This window comes from Epinephelus fuscoguttatus, linkage group LG17 (assembly GCF_011397635.1).
Source record: "Epinephelus fuscoguttatus linkage group LG17, E.fuscoguttatus.final_Chr_v1".
In the NCBI taxonomy this organism is placed as follows: domain Eukaryota; kingdom Metazoa; phylum Chordata; class Actinopteri; order Perciformes; family Serranidae; genus Epinephelus; species Epinephelus fuscoguttatus.
Window position 1 is genome coordinate 28,488,180 of NC_064768.1, and position 27,490 is coordinate 28,515,669.

The 27,490-nt window shown below is 41.2% G+C and overlaps 1 protein-coding gene across 5 annotated transcripts in view; it reads right to left on the reverse strand.

The window, feature by feature from the left end:
- Positions 1-27,490, reverse strand: part of ppp1r9a (protein phosphatase 1, regulatory subunit 9A) — a 69,391-nt gene that overhangs the window by 17,496 nt on the left and 24,405 nt on the right. For all 5 annotated transcript variants that reach the window (XM_049603291.1, XM_049603294.1, XM_049603293.1 and 2 more), the window contains exons 4-7: positions 25,625-25,745; positions 20,037-20,141; positions 12,019-12,154; positions 3,292-3,444 (exon numbers count right to left, since the gene is read on the reverse strand). In XM_049603291.1, the coding sequence (XP_049459248.1) occupies positions 3,292-3,444; positions 12,019-12,154; positions 20,037-20,141; positions 25,625-25,745 (515 nt within the window). The remainder of the gene's footprint in view (positions 1-3,291; positions 3,445-12,018; positions 12,155-20,036; positions 20,142-25,624; positions 25,746-27,490) is intronic.

Consider the following 27,490-nt stretch of genomic DNA (forward strand, 5'->3'; position numbering starts at 1 on the left):
ATGTCAGAGCCTGTCAGAGCCTGTCAGTGGCAAAATCAAGCACTTGTGAATGTTAATTTATGGGGCGCACCTGCCCTGAGTGGTCACACTGCAGCCTGTTTCTGCAGTGCTCTTCAACTCAACTCAACTCAACTCAACTCAACTCAACTCTATTTATAAAGCACATTTAAAAACAACTCACAGTGCTGTACAAAAAGAATAAAATGCTAAAAACGCATACATAACTGTCAGGTACACAGCTCACACATTTAGAGACTCAACACACACAGCCATGCATCAGGGAGAACCACATCAGGAGGATTCAAACGTCAATGAATAAAAGTAGGTTTTGAGTCTGGACTTACAACAGTCAGTGGTGGGGGCAGATCTGATTGGGAGGGGGATGCTGTTCCACAGTTCTGGGGCAGACACAGCAAAGGCACGATCACCCCTGAGCTTACGTCTGGAGCGTGGGACAGCCAGGAGCCCCAAGTCAGCTGACCTGAGGGACCTGGGTGTAGAATAGTAGGTTAGAAGGTCTGCGATGTAGGATGCCGCCAGACCATTAAGGGCTTTGTACATTAACAGGAGAACCTTAAAGTCTGAACTTTACAGGCAGCCAGTGGAGAGAGGCCAAAACAGGTGTGATATTGTCTCTCCTCCGAGTCAGAGAGGACTGACCGATACCGGTGTACAGAGAGTTACAGTAACGGGGTAACGGGAGGAGATGAGAGCGTGGGTGACTGTGTCCAGGTCTTTGAGGGAGAGAGATAGCTTGATTTTGGAAATGGTGCAGAGTTGGCTTTTACTGCTGCATTTATTTATTTGTAAAAATTAAAGGCGGGGTCAAATATCACACCAAGATTTTTGACATGGGATTAGAAAGGCTGGACCAAGTTTTTTTTTAAAAAAACCTGTTGCTCCCAAACCTACAAATCACTTAGACACAAAAACCTAGGAATACAGGATCCAAGTTGAAAAATATCAGAGCTCCCCTTTAAACAATAGCCCACATGTTTATTGATTACAACACTTTTTGCTCCCTTCTTAATTTGCCTCTAATGTAAGAGCTGGGGGACAAAAGTTTATCGCAAGTTGGGGCGTCGGTGGCTTAGTGGTAGAGCAGGCGCCCCATGTACAAGGCTGTTGCTGCAGCGGCCTGGGTTCGAGTCCAGCCTGTGGCTCTTTGCTGCATGTCATCCCCCCTCTCTCTCTCCCCCTTTCACACTTAACTGTCCTGTCCATTAAAGGCAAAAAAATGCCCGAAAATATCTTTAACAAAAAAAAAAAAAAAAAGAGTTTATCGCAAGTTATTATAAGGCTTCAAGAGTCTGAATTAGACAAATTAGGTGGGTGTCTTCTAAAGTTACAGTCTTTTTAATGCCAAATGCCTGCCTTGTGTTACTATCCCTCCACTGCAGCTCAGCATAGACACACTGTCAGGGGAAACACAAAGAACAAATCCATCCCAGTAGACTGTAACTTCGGAAGATACCCACTTGATTTAATTCAATCAGACTGCTAAAGCTTCACATTAAATTTAAATCACAGTGAGGACAGGCTGCCCCCCATCACCACCACTGGAAGAACATCAGGAGAGCATCTTTAATGTCCAGAAATGATTACAGCAAACAAAAACTGTTTCAGTCAGGCAATCAAAGTACATATGGGCATGTCAGACATTAAAAAAGGAAACCTATCCTTTATTACCACGTAAGGAAATTCACATTTGGACCATAATTTTACTCACAACATAACAAAGCAACACGGATTATCTTACAATTTCCTCACAGCTCAGAGAGGCATCTTCGGTATCTTTTCACTTATCTTGACATCGTGATTAGACATTTTAACAATGTTCAGTTGTGCAGTGGGGCTATATGGAGATTGAGCAATGACTCGTGAAATTGTGTCAAAGTGTAAATCTGAAATTTGGTTAAATGATTGGAAAATCTGTGCTCAACATACATACCATATTAAAGTCAGTGCATGTCATGATCCTGATTATGTTAATATCATTCTAATTTAAATTTACATCTGCTGATGATTAGACCAAGTTTTGTAAAGCATGCTGTTTCTACTGTGGGTGGGTTCAATGTCTTTCTGAGGTGAGCTGACGAAGACTGGGATTTAAATAGAGTATTTAGTGATGTGTGTGTGTGTGCCCAGAAGAGTATGAGTAAATCAGTCAATACGTCTGTGTTGACTGAGGCATTATTAATTACTCTTGGCTCCGAAGCATAAGTCAAAACATCATCAAAAAGTAAATGGACTTGAGCAGCAGCCTGGTAGGGAACATTATTTTAAAAGAGGACGTTAAGAGGATAAAAAAGAGATTTTTTTGTGTGAACTACACAAGCACTATGTTTTAAGGCTTATTTCCCACCGCATGGATTCTTTTTTCCTTGAGTGTGTAAAAGGCAGCAAAGAAAAAAAAAGAAGAAGTGAGAATTGGTAGCGGCCTTTAAATGAAAAAGGTAAAAGCTACACTCTGGGTGACAGAGGTCAACCTGCAGAGAAAATGAGGAAATAGAACAAATGTATACATCCTGTGACCAGGGATTGCATTATAGTTTCACTCGATATCCCCCTGAGGTGCCTGCAGTGCAGCTGAAGCCATTTGTTAAATGTGTCATACAGCTATTCTGGCGGTCTACAGAAAGGCTCAAGCGATGCCAAAAACAGCGCTGGAGTGCTCAATCAATATTAGCGGCTTCTCGGCAGCATAAAAAAAAACAAAAAACAGAATCATGTTAACAGCCAGTGAATTCATGTTCCGTTTTTATCGCTGTGGTTTTTAAGGTGAGTTCATTGAAAGCAGTGGAGGCAAAAGTTCAACAAATTGTGCTTCTATTCTCAGAGGCCAGGCTTTTTAAGAGTTGCCAAGATCAGGATACAAATCGATTCAAATACAGGTTTAAAGTGTTAGCTCCCTCTTCTCATCTGTGGGTTTTAACTAAACATGGGTAATTAGAGATGTAATGAGCATAGGTCTTACATCGCTTTGTATTCACGCTCTAATCATCCAGATTAGGAATTAGAGAGAGTAAGCGGATCTTAGATCTCGACAAAAGAATATAACTCTGCCAAGTAAAGCAGGAGTGCTAGACTCCATTGTGTTGGTATCTTTTGTTGTTTAATTGAATTACCTTCTTTGCTGTGGGTACGTTATTCTAGTGAGTGTGTGGGTGTATTTATTCTTTGAAATGTATTCTTCAAAGCACTGACAGGGAAAAATGTGGTGGGCTCCCATTATCATCACATAATCAAGAGTAGGGATTAAACTACAGATGAGAAAGTATCTTGGTTTACCTCTCTGAACTTCTGGTAGAGTTTAGTGGCGTCCAGCTCCGAGGGAGACAAGATGTCCTCCGATTCTGGCAAGTCAAACACCTCGATGCTCTTGTCCTCGCCTGCCACCGTTGTCCCTGCCTCCTCGTCGTCTGTGGCGTACTCTCCTGTCTGCTGTAATAGGAAATGCTAAGTCAGTCAAGTAGTCTGTGTTTCTGCAGCTACACTTCATACAAACAGCACAGTGCACAGATGTAAGTCTAGTTTCATCTAGTTTCTCTTGTATGTCCTATTACAGGTAGCCGGACATGACAGTCGTACCTGGTGTTTTTGTAAAATACCAACAAAATATTAACATGTAATTTTGTATGAAAATATAAAATACTGTAAAGAAGTTGTGCAAATTCAGTAAGCAGATGTGTGATAACTGGCTACCATCTTTGTTTGGATTAGGATGCAGCCACTATGATGTCACTGGTCACTGTTACTGGTTTGTGGACTCCTGTTTTCAGCATTTGGGCCATCGCCATCTTGGTTTTTGGAGCCAGCAGTGACCATATTTGGATGAGTGTAAGGTGGATCTGACTGAGAGCTGGAGGACACTATACCTCAATGAGTGTAGCCTATATAAAAATGGACGGCATGACGGATGCCCAAAAGTGAAGCCAAAATATCTTGATCGCCCCCTGGTGGCTGGCTGCAGTATAGGTCAAAAACCTGCTCCGTCTATGTTAGCAGATGGGACATGGGCCAGACTAAAAAATCAAACTGGGTCAGATGGGAGTATGGACGGGAACTTGATACCACAGCTCCACTTCCTGATTCCTTGTGCACAGACTCTTGCTGTGTTTAAAATTGTGTCAATACACTTCCATGTAGTATACCATGTGTACTATGTACTTATTGGCGTAGTGCACAAATTTCGACAGGGTAGTGTTGTCTCAAAACAAACACTGCCGTTGTGCACTTACTGGAAATGATGATCACAAATGAGCTAGTTAGCAAACTAGCATTAGCATTTGCGTTATCGTTCGCGGTACCAAATCATTAAAGACTGCTAAATTAACCCAATAAACATACTGCTGGCTTATACCCGACAACAGTATAGTGGTGCTTAGAGCAAAAACACATGTATTTGTACAATGCAGCGACGGTAATGGTCGCACAGTCCTCAGCCGCCATTTCCAGTTTGAAAAGTGGTCCCTCCTCTTCCCCATGTAGCCAAGATGGCGACCATTGAGAGCGAGAAGTGTCCATAGTTCCACACTCAACTTCTTGACCGTTTTGAGTGCACCATACGGGTACTCATAGTGCACTGCATTTTTCCGTACTTCTTAGTGTGAAGGCACTCATGCACTCAAAGTATTAAGTGTAAGTAGTACAGAAGTATGCGATTTGAGAAACAGCATCTGTCTCCAAATGACGTCACCAGCGCAAGATGGCAGCACCTGTATCAGGGAAAATTTTGACTTCATTTTTTGTACAACTGGAGGAAGTGGAGATATGTCAAACGTGCCTTATACACAGTGTCAACAGGCTGCAAAACAGCCTGAACTGAACAACCACCCAGCATCTGTTACCTCCCTCTTTCTGTCTGTCTTCTTTCATCTGTCTTACCTCCCATCTCTCCTCAAAGCCACACCACTCAGAGTGCATAATATTGCATGTCATGCACTTCCAGAAACTCCTACCCATTTTTACCTCATGCCATCCTTTTTTTCCCTCCACTTTCTATTTTGCATAAGTAGCCTAATGCTATTTTAATGCTAAGAGTTATATAAGATTTAGGTAACCCATTTAGTTGGCCAAAAGTTTGTCAAAAATAAACTGGCTTGACAGCCTGGTCGGCCATGAGTGTCATTTCTATAAAAATAAGCCAGAGGATAAGTTGTACTGGACAAATCTGAGTGTCACTTTTTATTATTTTTAGACATTAGTCACCATCTCGCCTCATGTGATAAGACATTGCTTGTTCAAACTTATGAGGATTGAGAGCGTAATAGTGTCTCTACCTTATGGAGCTAATTGAAGATGTTAGTGATTTCTGGGATTTACAAAAAAAAAAATCGCTTCTAAGTCACTATTTGTTGACGATTTGTGGAGTGACATTAATGCAGGCCATTACGCTGCATGTATTCCAGGCAGTTTTTCTTTTCTCCCATTCGCAAAATACTGGATAATGAATGTTGGCATTGGCCATTAGGCATTGGATCTAAGTGGATCGGTTGATTCACTCTTTGGCTGATGACCAACAGAGCCTCATATTTCCATTGCAGCTATTACTGTATGTTAAAACATCTGTCCCCTATCCTATCCTATCCTATCCTATCCTATCCTATCCTATCCTATCCAGCTTTCTCTTTTCCTATCAATCAAGTTGATAATAGGTTTTATTATCAACGTGTAAATATTCAAAAAAGATAAGTACAAATTAATTGCTTTACAGTGAAGACAATTAAAGTATCCCTTATCTATTCTGCACTTCAGTTCTTCTATTACTTTGTCTTTCTCTATATCTCCATCTTGTCTAGTCTATCTAAAATCTATCTCTCCCTCGTTACACATGTAGCACACACACACACACACACACACACACACACACACACACACACACACACACACACACACTCAGTCTCATCTCCTCTCTCATCATCTTGGCCTATATCTCCTCATCTCGTTTCCTGCACTTCCCTCCATCTATCTCCCACCCAGATAACACAGCTCGGTCCTGATTTGTTTGCATGCATGGCCGACATAGAGTTCCATTTCCATAATAGGCTAGCTTGTTGCCATGGTACCAGCATCCTACATTAAGGTCCCATTCACTGAAGGTGGAGTTAACCATTGAACACATGGCAGGGCAGTCAAACACCAATTTGCATATGATAAATGCTTCACCTCCCACCACATGCATGAGGAATCAGGTGGAGAGGAGGGGACGATTTAAAGAGAAATGTTGCTGTTGTTTAGAGGGTGCTCAGCACGCCATGATCTGCACTATGAATGTCTGATATGAGTGTGGTGTTGGCATAATGACTGTCGCTCACCGGAGAAAACAGCAATGACTGCTTCTTTGACTGGAGGAAGAGTGCACTTGCGCCACTGTGCACAGTTTTGTCTTAGTGTGTGTATGTGTGTGAGAGAGAGACTGTGTATGCACTGATATAATTGTACTGTATATGAAATATTGTTCTATGGGACCTAATGTTTTAATATAATTACCTAAAGTTGTAAAACAATAACTGATCAAGGCAGCAGGGGACCAGCAACTCCCGTGTTCTGCAATGTAAAATGACTGTTTTTGTCAAAGGAGTCTGGTGGCTTTGAAGAGAGCATAGATAACAGCTTCAGAAAGGGCTGTCCGACGGCAGATAAAGCGGTAAAAGTATTTTAAATATAGCGTAAACTTAAACTGATATAGCTTGTTTTTAGGTGGCTAAATATGCTTGATTGATTACCCAGCTGAAGCCGTTATATTGCTCTCTTCAAAGCCACCAGACTCCTTTGATAAAACACTAATTTTACCTCACACAACACGGGAGTTGCTGGTCTACTGCTGTTTAAATTGATTGTTTTTTGTGCTATTGTGTGACTTGTTCTGACCACGGACAACAGCACTGGGTTACATCACATAACATTAGCTACAGTAGCTGTATGGGTAGTCGCAAGAGGCAACTTCCCGGGCTGAAAATGGAAGTGCTGAAACTGCAGTTCTTCTAGTTGACATTTGAGGCTGGCTTCAAAAGTGAGTTAATCCCAGAAGACCACCATCTTAAAATGCCCAACTTTACAGCAGAAATAAACATGTTTACAACCTGGTGCAAAAAAACGTTTTTGGTCTCTGTGGCTAATTTGTAGTGACAACTACATGATTTTTGCCCGAGTAATGTTCGATACATTTTCATCAGTGATGGTGGTTGTTCGAGAATGAAGACCCCAACTCCCATGATCCCTCACTACTTCATGACATCACCAAAATTTGTATTATTTTGTTTTTGTGACCTCTAGCGGCAGAAATCACATACTTTGCATTCAAGTCAATAAACTAAAAAAACAATGTTAATAGTTAGCAGTTTACAAATTGTATGTACCATTCACATCAACATTTAAGTCGTCATTACAAATGGGAAGCTCAGTTCTTTTGTGAAAGCTCACAGATGTCTGAATTGGTGCTAAATTGGTGTACTATTGGTGCAATAGTACAGTGGATAAGCCCTCACATTGTAACAATTGTGCAGTTTATAAGAAAAGCATGACATAGCGTCATTAATATTTACCATAAAGTTTATTTTAACTTGAGCATTCGTAGGGCATATGTACAAAGGTGAACTGTCTTTCACGCCTCTTTAACAAATCTACATAACTTGCTTACAATGGCGTTCCTTTTGAATGTGTCTTCGGTATATTTAATAACTCTGCAAACACAGCATCTTCCTGCCTAACAATAGTCTTTAACTCGACAACTTTAAATACGTTACACCACAGGTAAACACCCACTTCGTCAACATACAATAACTTCCCTTTTACTAGAGCCAGCTGGAAAAAATCTCCAACAGCAACCACACTTGATCTGCCTTTATCTGCAATGAATATATGTCATCAGTTAATGATTAACTATGAATATCTAATAAATTATTAACATTTGCTGATTACTGTATTTGGCATGCTACTGATCTTTTCCCCACACAAAGGTGTGTGGGGTAAGTTCATGTCTGTGCCAAGTGTATTATGAATAACTGAAGCATGTCAATTGTGTGCAATGGCTGTCGGAACAGTGAACAATACACAAATGTCCTCAGGGTAACAACACAGTGTCAATAGTAACCTCGCTGCCTCATACAGTAGCACTCTGATTACATAGTTCTTTCCTGTACCTGAACCACCTATTATAAAAACCATAAAATAGGTCCACATTTTTACCACAGATCTTCATTTTATTGAGTTCTGGCGAACTCAGAAGCATTACCAAATTAATAGCCACCCCGAAATAAGTTGGAAATGACACCGTAAATGTTTTTCTACACAGTTTGGTGTCAAATTTAATGCATTTGAACATCAGACCCAGTGAACTGGTGGCCATCTTGGATTTGACCTCCCATGGCGCTCAGAGGTCAGATCCAGCGTCCCTACACTTCTGAAAATAAACATCATGGTGTGCACTTTGTAGAAATTTCATGCTGTTCTCATAAAATGCACAATTGTTGTGGTTATCCACTAATGAATGCCTTACATCAGCCAAAATCCAATGTTCAAGAATATGAAACCCAAGTCACACTAACAATTCTGCAAACGGTCTGTACCATTTATTCTGTACGATGTAAACATGGTATGTGTGTGTGTTAACGCATCTTCCCGTTGGCGCTGACATGAATAGATCTGTCAGCACAGTGATGCAAATCAGATGCTTTTATTCACTCTTGATTGATGTGTTACTTTTTGTTGACTTCAGTTAAACAATGTGCTTTTTATTCTGTTTATTAACGTACATAATTGGGGGAAAGTAAAAGCAAGTATCTGTGTCAAGAGCAGCAACTAATAATTATTGTCATGAATGACTACTGTGTAGACTATTACTGTTTATAAAACATTATAAAACACAAAAATGGCAACCGCAATCTCCCAGAGCCTAAGGCGATGTCTTCAAATTGCTTGTTTTGTCCAAATAACAGATTCCAATTATTTTAATTTACAACCACGTCAGAAAAAGTAGCAATAAAAGTGAATATGAGAACTTAGTCTTACATATTTTCTAGCATGTGTCTCTCTCTCCATGCTTTTTCCATGCGTGTGGTCACAATTAACTGCTGACAGATGGCCACGCATGTGTGTTAGATTACACATAATCAAACACACCAATGGGCTGACATGTGTGTGATATCTATTTCTAACTGGAGGAGCGTCCCTCCCTCTTGGGAAAAAAGCCCCAGCACCAATAAAGAGCTGTCTGTCAGATCAACCCAGGCAGCACTCAAGAGTGAGAAATAACCCCCCCGGTGAGAACTCGTTCTAATATTTATAGAGATATTAATATTGATGAGTTCCTTTTATTGCCCCATAGATCTCTGTAATGGTTTTGTAACTGTTTACCCTATCGGCGGTGACGTAGGGAGTTATGGATGACTTCGTGCTTGGCAGAGACAGATTTCAAGTGTATTTTTACAGCCGGTAGTAATCTATGTATGGATTAACAATTTTAATACAATCACCATCCTTATTTTTATGTCTTCTTCCAGGGGATCTGTGGCACAGGGTGTTTATTCAATAAAGTTGCTCTCTTGCTGCTAAGTTTACTTTGATTTTCATTATACACTCCAGATCTTAAAGTATGACGGACAGCAGAGTTTCTTGTGTGCTTAATGTAACAGAGTGTAAAATTCAGGGGGAGTTAGTGGCATATAGCGGTGAGTATCGCACATTACAACCAGCTCAAATTTCTCCCAGTTAGAATTCCTTCAGTGTTCACTGTCTGTGAAGATTCTCAGTCATCCAGTTCATGCAGGGGCGATTGCTCTGAGACAACAAGGGAGGCTGAACTTCTCCTAAAATTTCATAGAAGAAATGGTCAAATATGGACTATTGAATTTACATGATGATTGGAGGAATTGTCTAAAAGGCTGAACCCCTTTGTGATTGACAGTGTTTTGGAAATACACACTGGCATCAGCGAGTGGACTCTTCTGACAGAGTGCCGTCCGTAGTTCCTCATTTCCATAAGCCATATAGCCCATTTTCACCGTTTTAGACACAGTTCAGGTATTTAACCCCATCTGAAAATCTTTGAGATGTGTTTTGCTGTGGATCTTTGGCATGAGTGTGGTTGAAAAACGGCTTCAATTAAATGTTCCTTTTATAAGTTACTGCCTCGCTACAATATGACAAATTTTATGATGTAAACTTAAAGTGAGCTTCCCCTGTTTGAAAGACCAGCAGCCGCCACTGAGGTCATGGTAATCAAAAGTGCTCTATCGTAGGCAACTGGACTCGCTTGCGTTTCTTGAAGATGTTTTGCCTCTCATCCAAGAAGCATCTTCAGTTCTAAATGACTGGTGTGGAGTCGCAGGCTCTATAGGCTACTGTGTGTCGACAACACACGTGACGGCCAGGTGGGTCAACAATTCACATGTGACCTCTACAATACTGGAAGGGTTCATACCCACACTGAGTTCAAAGCCTGCGACTCTGCACCAGTCAGTTAGAACTGAGAAGCATCTTGGATGAAAAGCGAAACGTCTTCAAGAAACGCAAGCAAGTTCAGTGTTATCTTCCTCTCCAAAACAAACAGACCCAGTGATTTAGACTAAACAAAAAATTCCCACTGAATCAAGCAGTTTCACGTTACACACCAGTGTTTCTCCAACACTATTTGGTACATTGCAGATGGGCTGCTAATGTGTGCTCTCAGATGTTCAGGAAATTGTTACCAGGAGCTGAATTATCCACAGAGATCTCTTCTTCTCCAAAACTAATGGACCCGGTGATGTAAACTGGGAAAAACACTGAATAAAGCACTTCCATGTTAAAAAAAACATCAGTGTTTTCCCTGTGCTCTTGTCACACAGGGGCTGCTAAATACAGTGGCTGATGTGAAAACCTGAATGGCCCTATCTGGAGCCAGTGTTTAGTCTGTCTGTTTTGGACCACTGTAGAATTACGGCAGTGCAACACTGCAATCTCCACAGACAAGGACCTGCTTCCTCCCCTTGTGAATATAATCCGCTCATTCTAACGTGAATAAAACACAACGATTCCTATTTTCAGGTGATTAGACACAAATGAAAATGTGCTTATTATGTGAAATCCTACACACTGGACCTTTAAATCGGACTCTGCCCAGTGACGCTTTCGTTTACGGCTGAATCCTCAGCTCTCTCTAGGAGCTTTAATAGGAGCTGACAGTGTTACATGTGTATGAGGCTGTGATTATGGGAGCACTGGAATCAGCTTCTGGGGGCCTGGTGAGGAGTTTCTTATGCATGACGGCTCTCAGTCCACCAGGAAATGAAATACTTCAAACAACACTGATGAAGACAGCGAAAGAGGAGGAAAGAAATGCTCCAGTGAGTGTGTGTGTCTGCATGTAAATCCACGCATGAGTGCAGCTGTTCCTGTGTGTAAGCCAGGGTGCACTATGCATTGATTTATGCTCCTTTAGTGTGTGATTACATGTGTATATACAGTGTGAGTGTGTCTACACGCACGTGTGTCTCCAGGGCACACACATACGCACATAGCATGAGTTGCAAGGCCATGAGCTCAGTGTCGGGTGGATTAAACGTGCTGTGAGTAAGCAACGGAGAGGGGGAAACGCTGAGTGATGCTTTCTAGGACTGAAGCTCACATGGCATCCTCTTAGTGTGTGTGTGTCTGCAAGAGAAGAGCGTTTTGTGTGCCAGCATCAAAGCCCACTGTCAGTCAGTTTTATGGAGTTAATAAGCTAAAACTTCAAGTCAGCTGTCATGACAAGAGAGCTGATTTACATTAAGTGACAACTAGAAGCCTTAATTTTCTCATATAGAGTCATGTGTAAGAGCTGTGTACTGACAGCGGATGAACTTCAAACAAATGTAGATATAATGAGCTTTATTTATATGAGATAATGTTGCTTTTACTAAAGAGGGCTGCTTACCCTGTGTGCACACTGGATATATTTTAACATTCACACTCTAGCATACATAATCTCTTATGTTTGTGTGCATAATCAGGGCTGTAGCGACTTGTATAGTGGCCAGGGTTGTGTGTGGTCATTACCTCGTCATCATCAGCGTCATAGTGGGCATACTGCTGCTCCAACAGCTCTCTCTGCCTCCTCTCTTGCTCCAGGGTCTGCTGGATGAGCGTGGCCACCTCACTCTGCTGACCCGGACGCTCTCGGCCAATCACAAACCTGCAACGACACGCCCTGTTATAGACAGTCCTGTCAACAGACACACAGAGCTGGCTAGCCTGTGATTACACAACAAAAACTACATTTACATGAATAACCAATAATGTTGTAAGTATAGTTGTGGAAAATATTAATTACATGTCTTTAGGCTGCATTCTAGTGTCAATAGCTCCTCCTTTTTCCCCCCAAAAAATTGCCTCTATAGTAAAGGGTTAAAATAGGAAGTGAATGGACTTATGGGAAATGTAGTCTCTGATGAATGCTAGTATAAAAAATATCACAAATTCTAAAGGATCTCCCATTTGTTTAAGGCAACGATTAATCTTATAATGTCATATATGAGTTTAAAAATATGACAGATAACAACTTTATTTTTATCAACATGATTTTTTGAAGACATGCAGAGTCACTGCACATTACACCTGATGGTATTTCCTTTTAAAGGCACATATAAGCATATTTACTGAATTCCTGCTCCAATTTCTTGTGTCTTTTTCTCGTGGTGTGTATTTATACAGTGAACTGACCACAGCAGTCACTGTGTGAGGGCAGCAGAGGCCCACAGCCACAAAGCAATGACAGCGATATCTGCTGACGTATCAGGGCAGGGCGGGGAGACGGGACACACATAATAATATGAGAAGACAGTCAGCTCAGCCAGGCAGCCTGTTATTAGCCTGGCGGTGAACTAAATGGAGAAAGCCACAGGCTGTGCCTCCGAGCTACTGACGACTAGCTACAGCAGTCACACATGGGGCCTACCAACAACACATATCACATTAACATGTAGACAAAGTGAGAAGAAAAGGAGAAAGAGCACAAATGCAGTTGTATGCCTCTGCCAACCAGTCAAGTTATAGTTTACATTCACGCCTGTTCAGACTCATATGTAGCCACAATGCTGCAAAGAAGCTGTAACGTGCATTCCTCACACACATCTTCTGCACAGAGGATCAATACAATCAGTACAGTTTCAAGGTGGACACTCAGGATTAGTGTCACCACTTTAGTGTCAGACCGAATGTCTCCCTTTCTGTTCCTGAGATAAGACATGCAATCTCAGAACCCATCGGCTATCATTTGATGATGCTAAAACCTCTGGGGTGTGAGGTTTGATCTGGAGTAGCTAGTGTGTATCAGGGCTAAGACTTCCTCCGCTGAGCGCCAGTCATTTCAGCTGACCTTTATACGCAGGTATCTGCATGTGAATGTAGGAGATTATTAACAAAGCTAATGAAAGCTACCTTGTTGTCAGACAAAGCTGATGGGTGCTTCCGGCCACAACTGTTGTCGGTGTGAGGCACAAAAGTTTGTCCCAAATATAACCTGCCTCCCTGATAAATTGTGTGTGTGTTATATTTGTCGTATGATGGGGCAAAGAAGGATATAGTCATCTTAGATTGAAGAGCAAATAGTTTACATAACCATAAATAAATGATTTACTCTTACCTCCATTATTACTGTTAACCCAGCAGAGACCCTGTAACTGTGTTTGTGTGTGTTAAGGGTTCCTATCTACTGTACATGTACATATAAGTGTGTTAGATAAGTGTGTTACAGTGAGGGAGAGAAACAGACAGAAGGAGAGAGAGAGAGTGGATTCGAGACAGGGCCTAATCAAGTGAATTCAGCTCCCCAGAGCTCTTTCATATATTTCTAAAGGCGATGTAGAAAAGGCCTTACGCTTCAGCGGAGAGGCGTATTTGATCTACATGTGAAGGAACAACTGAAGGGCAGGACAGAGATAGAAAGTTAAAAAAAAAAAAAAAAAAGAAAAAGGGAAAGGGAGAGTGGCTAAGCTAAGTACTGTACTGGAACAAGCCTTTGGACAGCAGGGAGGTCTGAGGAGCAGCTGACCTGGAAACAGCCTTTCTCCTCACGCATGGGGAGCCTGTCTTGGTTCCTCCTTACCTCCCACTGCTCTGGGGCTGCCACACACAGCGCTGCTTCAGCTCAACTGCCAAAACCTTCACTATTGATCTCATTTACTCCAATCAATACAGACATGGCTCTTGTTTAACGTACAGTTTGATGCAGGAAGTTGAAGGGATGGGTGAAAAAGGAGGCCCGGATGCAGGAAGGAAAGAAGACCGAAGTAATGCTGGGAGAACAGAATATGAGTCTTCCCCATTAGATAGCACTGGACTGACAGGAATTTAAGGGTGTCAGTGCAGGTTCACACATATCAGATATGACACGAAGAGATTTTCTCTTTTGTTAATCTTTCTGTAGGTTGTTATGATAGTTAAAGAAGTATTATCACTGCTGGTCTTTTCCTTTTTCTTAAGAGATAGAAAATCTACAATCATCAGAATACCCCGCACCGCACTGGACCAGTAAACACTCGTATTGGTTTAATGACGTGATGCGTTTTGACACAGGGAAAAATATGTCAGCCAGCTAATAACAAATGTTTTTGAATTATAGTCAAACAATAAGCTAAAATATGCTTCTGAAAACATTTTAGGCAAGAATTCAGCAATGCAGTAAAAGCAATTTGGTTAAAATTTTATCAGCAATACTTTCTTTTATGGCACCTGTTTCCTGTTCAGAAATTTTACTAATTCAATCAAAAAGTGCACTAAAATATGTTTTCAAATACAAGATAGGCAAAAAATAGGCAATAGAGCAACAAAATCTTGGTTTAAAGTTGTCACATGATGCGAACCGTGTCAGCTGGTCTGATCTGTGAGAGAAGCAGGGAGATCTGGGCGCTGGAAAGAAAGAGGGAAGTTTACCATAGTCCATTAATATATTTAAACATCTCATGGTTGTACCATGCATCTCTAAGTTTTATTATAAGCGCAAAATCACTTACTAATCCCTGCATTCTTTATGATTTGGTGGGTTGGATGTCACTGACCACTCACCGACAACAGCACTGGTATACTCATATCTATAAAGCAATATTGGGCAAACTTTCGACTTATCTTTGCTCCCTTCTGTGTGTCAGCTCTGGTAGTTACCAGCTACGCTCCTCCAAGTGGTTGCTTTTTAATGTTCCCCGGGTTTTAACAGATCTGGGGAAAACTGCATTTTCCTACTCTGCGCCGTGGACAAGAAACAATCTTCAGAAAGATCTAAAATTAATAATACTTATATCCATCAATGAATTTAAGGGCATTATAAAGAATGTGGTGATGGAGACCTGGCTTGTTTTTCTTGAGAGGCCACTATGTTTGAATAGTTGTTAGTTTAATTGTGGATTTTTGTTTTATATGTTGTTGCACGTAAATGTGTTTTGATTGTCTGCTACCCCAGCCAGGTCTCTCCTGTAAAAGAGAACATTTTCAACCTTAATGGGACTTCCTGGTCAAATAAAGGCTAAATAAATAAAATAAATATAAAATAAATTACAGTATGATGATGGTTTTATTCTGTATTTCTTTTTATATTTTTTGACAAATCCCAAAGTCCTTCTGTCATCATTTATGACTCCGGTCTGTGGCACTCAGCCCCATTTGTTGCATTTGAGATGTAAAAAAAAAAAAAAAAATCCTGTTAATATATAGTTTCATTTTTCAAACTAGAATTACTGTTGGACAACCCTAAGACATAATATCTCCAGCCATGGCTGTTGCTGCCACAGAGACGTAAAAAAAGACTTAGTAGATTCCTAAAACAGCCGGGCACTGTTTTTAGTAAATAAAGAGTAAGTAGTGCATTTGCTGGGGACTATTTTCAGTTGCGTACTAATATGCATTTGGTGCACTAGTCAGAATTTACAGGAGTAGGATGCTGTATTTGCATGACTCTGAATAAATGACATCTCATTTATGTGCTTGTGGTTTTGGACAACAGTGGAGCTCTGCGACACAAAGGAACAAGCAGGTTCTGGGAAATTCTTATTTAGAAGAATCAATTACAGTAATTTTTGGTTGGATTTTTCTGGCATATAATTAAATTAAATGCATATTCGTGTCGCAAAATGTAACAGTGCTTGGCCTTTTAGGATTACTAGATTACTATGTTATGGGGGTGTAAATCAAAGTTTTATCATGATACAAAACATTGATTCTTTGTAAGATATTACATTTGCACGCATCACTGCCACGATACAATTTTGATTCAGTTCAATTCAGGGTCCTGAGATCAACATGGGACGATATCAGTGAATATCCTCTTTCTCTTTTTCTTGGCTGCCTGCCACTGTCTGCTGGGCGCTAGGCGGCCAGCGCTGTTTGAATGTTTAGAAAAGAGATGTGCGTGGGCGGATATGGTGACAGATGTGCCATGCAAATTTCAAAATAAAAGCATATCTTATAGGTGACGATACCGATGTTTCACTCGATCGATTTAGATTGACGTATTGTTGCTCCCTATTATGTTATTATCACTCACACAATTAGTCTAAGTACCTATAGCCAACAAAGATGCATTAAACCATGTAAACTAAATTCAGATCCAAATTTAGCAGTGTCTTCCATATGTGTGACAAACCCATGCAGTCTATTTTTCATACCATCTTAACAAGTGCATATTTCTCTTGTGTTTCCCTACAGGTGATCTATATGACAGGGCCTTTAAAGCTGTGTTTTACACTCTCACACTGGGGGGAACTTCTGACTTCAACCTGGAGGACAAGCTGCTGGAAGTCAGGGTTAAATATAGCTAAAATGGCAAATCTAGGACAGTTGGCCATAAAACCTCTGGTGATCAGACAGCGAGAGAAGGATTTACCGAGGAGGAGGAGTGAGTGGGTGAGACATGATGGAGGAAGACTGAAATAGTGAGAGAGCAGAGAGGGAGAGAAGATTGAAAATAGGTCTGATGATATGATGAGAAATAAAAGTGGGTGTAATTATCATCACAATTCGCTGTAAGATTGTCACAGTGGTGTATTCTCCATACGGTATAAGATCAGAAATCTTAACATGTCCTCTGTTTTTTGAGTAATTCATTATAAGTCTATAAGCTTTTTAATCAAAAGGCATATGGGACTATAAAGCTTTCTGCACTGCTCACTTTAAACTATTCATACTTGCTAGATGGATGGACAGGTGATAGATGGATCTTTTCAAGGTTGCCTCATCTATAGTGCCACATCCTGGTATGTGGAAAACCCCCATTGTCAATATTAGTTCAGCAAACAGCATCTTTTCTGTCGACAGTCTGTTCTGATACTGTTTGACATGTCTTTGTTCAGCTACCAGCTTTTCCCCGGGAACTGTACTCTCCACACACGCATCTATCTTTCCACAACTCCCAGAGGGAACACAGTGACCAGAGGGGCTGGAAACCGCAGTGATGCTTTTGGATCATTTACCAGAAATATAACGGCTGTCCATGTGCGATGTGTGTGTATGGATGGATGTATGGGTAGGTGGTACAATTCATTTAGACATACTGAAGCTTGATTTAGTAAACGATCTCCTGAGAATGCAAAGAGGTGAAAACAGCATAAAAGATGAGAGAGTAAAAAGAGGAGTAAGAAAGGATGACAAGAAATACTCAACACAGCAGATGATGGTAAACAGAAATAGAAAGGACAACAGTAAAACATACCACGCCACAAGAACCGATTGAAAGCGAAAGATGGCAGGCTAACAACACTGCCAAGGACAGCACTGGCTTTCCAAATCAAAGCCTTCCTGCCATGCTGTGTGTGTGTGTGTGTGTGCTGTCTGCTCCCCACTGCTCTAAGCGGACCCCTGCCAGAAACCGCTCGACTGTCAAACGTACCAGACTTTTGTCACATATTGTGTTCCCACATCTTCAACTATCTCAGATATGGTAATGGCGCAGAGGGGCCTGCCAAACAAAATCTCACCGAGCATGGCTGCTTAAGCGGCTGTTTTTGCAGCTTCTGCACCATGACAGCAGGACGAGCAGCATCCAGAGTCGTACCATGCAGGGGTAGTGAAAAGTGAAGGCTGTCCTCACTCACCATTGCTGTATTTAAAAGGAATTTTTAAGAGGCTTCGGTTTGTTAGTAATTATGTCTGATGCTGTACGAAGGTACGTCTGCTTCTTGGGGCTGATAGCTGCTTGACACACTTCTATAATCTTATGGTAATCCAAAGATCCTCATCAGCAAGTGAAAACGTACAAATCTTATGTGTGTATGCAATAAAAAAAACTAATAAAATTAAAAAATAAATATAAACAAGCACTAAATCTTAACAACTAATTTTATATTCAAGATTAAACTGATGTTGCAGAACCATCATTTAACTTGTGTTCAATGTAATGGACCCTGTTCTGATTGATTTCTTGAATTAAATTTTACTCTTTTAATAGTAATGGAGTCACTGACATCACTCCTGATGTTACTCCATGTTTAAAGTTTTTTAACTAAGTAGCAGTATTGTTTAAGTACTTTAAAGGGACAGTTAATATTTTTCCTCTTACCTGTAGTGCTTTTTATCAGTCTAGATTGTTTTGGTCCGCTGTATAGATGTCTGCCTTCTCTCAAATATAATGGAACTACTGCGAGCTCACCTAGCAGCTCGGAACTAGCTAACGTTACAGCTCAGCCGAGGATGACGCCATTAATAGCCCCTTTTCCACCACAGGAACCTTTATCATTTACCCGTGATTTTGAAAAGCCTCGGCGCGTCTCCACCAAAATTACCCGGGTAAAAAACTTTCCCTCAACCCCAAACTTTATCTGAAAAAGAGTACCTAGTAGGGGGGTAGGACTTTTCAGATTACCCAGAATTCTTGAGGGGCGAGGCTGTGTGCTGAAGAACGCTGATTGGTGGAACACACATTTGCGCATTCCGCAATTCCTGGCACAGGCAGCCGCTGAAAACTTTATTTCATTTCTACAAGCTTCACTTTGTTTGTGTTTTGATTAAGGATGGGTACCAAAACCCAGTACTAAATTAGCCCCAGAGCTAAATTATTAAATACTGTAGTACTGATAAGCGCCAACGGTATTGGTTCTTTTGTGCCGGCGCTGAACTCCTCCACATACACACATCCACACACCCACACCCACTCACACACGCCTACACGACACGGTAACCGGTGAACAGCTGAGCGGCCGTGGTGGAAACGAAGTGAAGATAACTCGAAAATAACTCGAGCTGACGGCAGCTAGACTCATTACTGTAAGTGACATTAAGCCTTAGCGAGTAAGAAGCCAATACTTTATCAATACATGTGTTTAGTAAGCATTAACATGTAAACATGTAGACAGGGCTATTCAATATGCTCTGTCCACAGTCTCTCATCCACTGACACTAATGTTATGTCTTACACAAGGACAAAATGCTAGTTCAGCTGATAGTGAATTGTTACTTGTAAGCTCAAATGACAGTTGTCTGTATGTAAACTAACTAAGCTTGACACTTAAAATACTTTTAAACTTAGTTACTGGCTGAGACAAACAGCCACTCCTCTCTCTACCAGCGCTAATGTTACCATGGTACCAGCCAATAAGCTCGTGGAGCTGAAGATAGGGCACATGCCGTATCGTCTACGTCGTCACGCTAATTTGAATACATTTTCCGGAACTTTGAGGTGCGGCGGAAACGCAAACCACACATATTACCAGGAATTCTTTTACCCAGGTAAATAAACTCCTGGTAATTAAAGTTCCTGGAGATGTTGGTGGAAAAGGGGAATCACAAGCCGAGTGCCATCTAGTTCAATTCTATTCAAGAAAAGGCAGACATCTCCAGATTGATAAATAGCAGTTTAATCCAAGAAACGCAAACAAGTCCAGTTGCCTACGATATTAGCACTTACGATTATCATGACCTGGATGACTGAGAATCTTCACCAACAAATAGCACTTTAAGAGGATTAATATGTATTTTTGATTTTAGGGTGAACTGTCCCTTTAAGAAAACACAGGATCATAAGACCACTAATGGGATTAATTATTTGCTGTGATTAGCCTTGGTTTAAGTGTGTGTGTGTGTTCGAGCCATACCTGACCACCCCTGATGTGTTCCTGAGGACAGAGGCAGCAAAGCTCTGGGTGACGCCCACCAGACTGGTCCCATCCACCTCCACGATCTGGTCATTCACCTTGATCCTGATACACACACAGATGACAGCATCATTCAACACTTTGTGCAACAATTCTACGTCATGTGTCACTCTGTGTTCACGATCTGTGTGTGCATGTCAGCTGAAACACGGCTGATCCTGATTTAGCCCACACACAATGTCCCTGACTCATCTACAAAGACCCAGGAAAATTACATCATGACTGATGCAGCAAAACTACGACAAAAGGAAAAAAGGGGACAAACAAACTGGCCTATCATGTATTTTCACATTATTTTCAAAATTGCAATCGTGCCAGACTTTCTCGCGGTCACAAATTTCCACTGCAATAGCTCCAGACTATTGTCTACCCAAGAGACAGAAGAGATGAAGCTCAAAACAAACTAGGAGGGCTAACGAGGACACAGAGGCCAGCTAGCCTTTCGCCCTGAGCCAAAACACAGCCGGAATTTCTGCTCTGCTCTGGATACGATGAGAGGTCAGCTAAGTTCTTGATCCAAAATGAAACTCCCGATGATCCACTTTTCGTGGTGGGGGAATAGTGAACAAATCACTTAAAAGAGACGTCCTTGTTAAATATTCAATGTAAACCACTTGGAAATCTGCATAAAAACCAGACTAAGAAGAATTCTGAATCTGTGCTTTGAATAATTTCTTTGACATGAATAAAACAAAAAATGTCTCTCGTTGTTTTTCAACAAAATACCATATTGTTCCAATATATCAACACATACATTATATTCTTCTACAACAAACCAGTTAGGTCTCCACTGTAGAGATTCTTCTCCTATTTGGTCCAAGTAATAACAGCATGCAAACACCATATGTCTGACATACCAGTCCCCTCAATACCTACGAACACAGACAACTCAAAAACACTTTAATCTTGTCCAGTTATCACATTTATATGATATATAATGGTCCAATCAAACCAGCACAACTACTCTGGAGACTGGAGAGTGATCACACTCAGGATAAGTGAGAGGATAATGAGTTACTGTTTCATGAGAGTTGCATCCAGTTCTGCAGAGATCACTTAGCACGCACCATTACGGCTTCCATTTACCCTGAACCTCTAGACACACAAATCCTGCCTCACGCACCATTTCTAAATATAATCAGGGTGCATTCAGACAAGCTGACTTTACAGTATTTGGTGCGAATGTTTATGAATGCTGGTATCTGAGCACCATGTTGCCACCAACCTGACTCTAAATTCAATTTTTCTTCATTTCGTTCAATTATTATGACAAAACAAAAAATCATTTTCTCTCATTAACGATTAACTTCAGTCAAGGTCTATATCTATAATTTTGACAGATATTGCGTTTTGAGTCAGGATTTTAAAAGGGAATGGTAATTTTTATATGTTCTCTTACATCTGGAGTAATATTTGTAGGTCAGGGCATCACTGTTGCACCACAATGCTTCATTTACAATGGTATGTTGTAACACATTTTACCTTCATCAAAAAATTGCAGCTCTTGTGATTTGGATAGTGCACCTGGCCATATTGCAATTTTGATTATATTTCGATTAACTGCAGCCTTGTGTCTTTCTGTCAAATCAGCTCTCTTCATTTAAAGCGATGCTTACCTTTCTGGAAATGTTACGCTTTTCTTTGTTTAGGTTAAAATGCTATTAATAAGCTGATGGCACACTAAAATGTAAGTGAATTCCACCAGAGATAAAAACTCATAATTGTACCATTCCCATATGGTTCTAAGAAAACTCCAACCAATCATTGCATTCGGACTGAATGCAGTGATTGGCCGAGCGTCCTGTCTGTCTTCCCCACGTGAAGGCCTCCGACTGACGTAACCGCTTTGCTTTGCGGGCAATGGCGAAGACTGATGCAGCTTCATCCTGAGCTAAAAAGGGACGAGATGGTTGCAGAGCTTCTGCTGGACAGGTATTTTTTAGTTTGCCTCTAGTGTAACATAGGCTATAACGTTATATGACAACACAGCATCCAGTTGCTAATGGCTAATGTTAGCCTACTGTAGCGTAGCCTCTGAAACATTAACGTTATCTTCCTAGTGTGTTTCCACTTAGTAGTAACGTTAACGCTACTATCTAACGTTAGCACTGTAACCTTATTCTAAAACTCATCAGTCATCACTGACTCCAGTTGAGTTTTAAAACTCCAGGGTTGCGTTTGACTGTCTTGGTTGTAACGTTACACTCGCTCTCCTCTTCCGTGTATCCAGCGTTACCTTGCCAACACCTATGTCTATCGTAGACGTAATGAGGACGTAATGGAGGAGGGGGGAGTAGGCCTTTGGAGGGAGGTGGAGTTGCAGGAGGAGTGCTGTGTGAAATGCAAGAAAGCTAAGAGTAGCTTTAAGGAGAATCCCCCCTGGACGGTCATGACAGTGAACCTGAAGGCTTGAATTAGTTTTTGTTTACTCCTCGTTATCAGCCTTTTGCTTTCTTGAGATCATCGCAAGAAGACAAGCATTGTTATCTCGAGGCGTAAAAAACAATTGCACACAAGTCTATTTTCGGCCATTGTATAAGAGTACTGAAGTGAACGTGAGGGACACATAGGAGAGATTAATTAGGAGTGGTCACAGTTAGTGCAGCAGAAACTAAGATATCCTTTCTTTCAGTCCCTAGAATGGGTTAACCCTGCGCCATCTCCTTCCTGCAAAGCTTCTGCAAATTGCAGTTGATTTTTTTTTTTTTTTTTTTTACTTTCCCACAAAGTCAAGATCTAAATCAAGCAATGTCCTCTGATAGCTGCATCAACAACTGCAGTAACCACTGTCCTCTCGGCTCCTTTCGCAGTCTGTCACAACATCCAGCATTTAATATGACCGTGACACCAAACACATCAACTAGAGCTGTCGTATGGATGCATAGAGCCTGACAGGTAGACAGAGAGCGGGCTGGTTGTGTGCCAGTCAGCGGCTCAGACACTTATCTGACCTTCACGCCATCTAATGTCTCAATTTGGCTTTAGGTGGTCAAGGCTGTTTGACATACAGCTGCTGAGCAAAGGCGGCAGGAGGAAATGAAACTAACTGACAGCAGAGGAAGATTCATACGAATAAACCAAAACACAGACACACACACACCTTCATCTCATAACCTCCATCTCACCCCAGTGCACACACACCTAGGGTCATCTGCACCAGACAATACAGTGAGCCACAGCCAAGCTCATCTATCTGTCTGCCCCTGAGAGTGTGTGTTTGTGTGTGAGTGCGTGTGTGTGTCAGACCATTAAGTCCAACTCAGCGAGACAGAGACAGAGCCCTATAGCTGCAATGGGTAATGATGGAAGGAAATTACATTGTGGCCAGTGACTCCTCCCCTGAGTGTGTGTGAGACTGAGATAGCACTTATGGGGCGAATGAATGTGCACAAGTTATCCAGTATTTATTACTAATATCTCGAGTCTTTGGTTTATTGCTCTCATATTGTGATCAGGGTTTATTGTGAAATCCATCATGGGGACACAGGCAGAGCTGCAGACTCACAGTAAAGGATGATTCTGTTATGTAATGTTCACACACTACATTAAACTGACCTACACTATCAAGATATTTTTATACAGACGTAAAGAGGAAGTATTTCTCCTCCATCGCCTGCTCTGTTTTTGGAAAGGTCAGCAGCAAATGGGATCTAAGCTGAAAGTGGCACAGCTGTAAATGGAGCGTTGCACAGTAAGCACAGATCTTGTTGAGAGCAGTTTCATGTAGGAACTATTTTCTCTCCCCCAACCGTATCACACTGCAGAAGGAAGAGTGCATCTACTACTAGCTCACCTAGCACCACTGAGCTAGCTAACGTTACAGCTCAGCCAAGGAGGACGCCATTAATGTTTACACCTTACGCTGTCACGGGCACGAGTCTCTCACCCATGAGTAGATACACGCCTCCTTCTGAGTGGTGATACGCAGGTGATTGTTCCATTACACCCAAGAGAAGGCAGACATCTCTACGGCCGACATCTCCAACACTCGGCAACTCACACCAAAACAACCTAGACTGACAAACAGCACTACAGCTAAGAGGGGAAATATGTATTTATGATTTTTGGGGTGAACTGTTCCTTTAAGATAAATCTTCTATTCAAAATATTTTCTGCATTTATATCATATCGTCTTAACCACTGGGCCAGCAGGACACCCCTGTATGAATGTCATTGTGCGAGAATTATGGTAGTCTGCATAAAAGTAAAAGACCGATGCGGACAGACCGACATCGCTGTGCAGCTAGCGTGGCTGAAGAAATTTAAGCAAGCATAGTTTCACTCTTTTAAGTGTGTGAGAATTACTAACAAAAAGGCAAACACCTTGGACAGATTGTGGAGAGCTGAGGAGCAGTGATACTCAAAGCTTTGTTCAGTTTAAATGAATGAGAAAAAGGATCAAATCCACAGGCTCAGAACTGAATTGAACTTGAGCTTTAGCGCAGCCTTCCTCTGATCTTTTCAACTTTTCATACTTCTCCCAGTCACTGACGGGAATGAGACTTTTTGGAGTCGGTGAAACTGTCATCTTTTCTCACTTTTGAACAAGCCGTTTCTTTTCCTCACTTGTACTCCTCTCTCCCGTCTCTCTGCCTGCTACATTTTAACTAATCTCGCTCTCATGTGTTCCTGAATGTGGCAGCCCTGGCTGTGGTATAAAAGAAAGAATTAATCCCCGAAGGAAACACACCTACCGCAAACAACCCCAGTGCACTTGGGTTCCCAGTGTGTATCGGGAGCTTACGGTGCTTACAGCTCTTATACTGCATGGAATGGAAGTGCCTATCTGTCTTTTAATCTGTTTATGGGGAACCTGAGCCACACAGGCACACTAATAGGTAGAAGCTGCCGGTTTAGAGGCAGAAAACCACAGCTAGCCTGCTGGGAAGCTGTCATCTCTTCCTCTATCGCAGGCTGAGTGCTTACTCTGCACTGTTCACGCTCTTAATGCACAAATACACACACAGTTTCTTCCTTGCAACAACAGCAACACACACACATCATCGAGGGACACAGATAGAGACATATTGAATATGGAAGCCTACACAACAGAATAACTTTTGCAAACTTACACAGAAACAAGAAATATAATACACTCTAATGCCTCTGTCACACACACACACACACACACACACACACACACACACACACACACACACACACACACACACACCTATACACATACAGTTCTGTGGGAGACTTCATGCCCCAGACTGCAGCTCTCCCAGTGGATCTAATCCGAACCCCTGCTGCTAAATCTGACAGGGACAGAGTGTGACTGTGTGACTGTGTGTGTCTGTGTGTGTGTGAGTAAGTGTGTGTGTGAGTGTGGGTGAGAAGCTGTTTGGAAATGGAAACAAAATAGCTGATTAATTGTTGTGTATATTTTTGGACAATATGTGATAAGTGCATTTTTTGGTTCCTGTACACGCTGAGCTTTCACACCTTCTAATCTGCTTTGATGTGTTTTTCAGACTCACTTATCGCCCAGTAATATCTGTGATGTCCAATAGGAGAGCAGATCTCACCTGCCGTCTCTCTCAGCAGCCCCGCCCTCGATGACAGTCTTGACGAAGATGCCCAGTTTCTCCAGGCCTGCGTCGGCGCCGACACCCATCCCGATGATACTGATCCCCAGGCCGTCTTCATCTGGAAATATACACAACACACAGTTAGAGTGTGCATGTTTGTGTCTTTAAGGGCCTTTCCTAATTTCCCATTGATGCACCCATCACACAGCTACCTGGGCTTCAAGTATCAGCCGATACTGAGTAGTGATCCAATGATATCTGTGATTAATTAACAAACTGTAAGCCTCACTGTGTGGAAGTGACTGGGATCATTGTTTTATCTGTGAGGCAACATCACGCTTCACTTAAACTTTGCATTCCTAACTTTGTAAAACAACGTGTAACAAATAAATACATAGATACACATGTAAAGAATTGTAATTTAATATTAAATAAATTGTGCATCTGCAATTTATCAAAAAATCTTTAAGGTGAACAAGAATTAAAATGCAGCAACAAATTGGCTCAAAACATCAACAGGAATTACAATTCCAGTATAAAACAACACAACTGCAAAAAATGAAAATAAAGGGTGACGCAGTACGTGCATTTGAGCTAAACAGAGCTAAACATAGAAGTGAATTGAATAGATTGGCCCCATTATCAGTATGTTCACATTAGAGGTGGGGGAAAAAAATAGATACAGTATAGTATCATGACGTTATGCATGGTATTACTGTATCGATTATTATATGAATTATTTGTAGCTACTGTAAATGTGAATTAAACTTTTGGTAGCCTTCTACAATAATAAAATCGATCGCTTTTTCAGTCCACGAAATACATTTTGCTGCAATAAATATGATTGAAATGAGATGAACAGACTGTCAAAACATATGTTGACAGAGTTTTCCTTTGAGGACATAATCTGTAGTTAAAAAATCCTAATAAATCACAATGTATCACAGTATACATTGTAGAAATACTCAGCATATTGCAAAACATTTAAAATCACAATAACATTGTATAGTGACTTAATTATCGTGATAACATGGTATCGTGAGGCCTGTGGTTTTCTGCAGCCCTTGTTTACATGCACAAAATATTCCAGTTCCAAAAATATTCCTATGGAGTTGTTAACATTGCTGATGAAATTAATATTCCACTGAAATTCCTATTGACATGCTGTGCATATTTCATTTACATGCCCTAACATGTCGTTTATGATGTCAGAATGTAGAAAAGTGGAATGGCGGGAGCTGCTTGTGCCATTTTGCTTCTTTGCATCAGCATAGAACTTTTTCTAAAGTTTTTCTCCAAGAACAAAGCCTCCCTCTTTCATTCCACCTTCTTGAAAAAGTTGGCATTGCGATATTTGTGCATATCTAAAAACCTGTTGATATCCCAGGTCTTTCATAATGTTTAAAAGTAGGTGTGGTGTGTTTCTCCTTCTGACAAGAAATATGGGCTTTTCTCCTGAGCGTGCATCTCTATCCCACAGTCTTTCCAAACTACTGGCTTGTTGGTTTGTGTGCGTTCATCAGTGACAACGCACAGAGCTGACTGTAAACAGGTAAGAGGCCGGTTGTTGGAAACTGCGGCAAAACCCCCAATTGACACACATATTCCAAATACACTGCATACATGTCCAAGGAATGTTCATTAAACCCCAAAAATACATAAGGACATTTGGAAAAGGCCTAATTTGGAATATCCAAACAGACTATGCAGTTTATATGACCCATATCAAAGTCAAATTATTGTCGCATTTAGAATAACAGTGGAATATAGTATTGGATTGGCAAATCCCTGTTTCCAATGTGCTTGGCTCAAATCCCAAATGGCTCCAAATAAACTGACACCAGGTGGACTGAGGGATACATG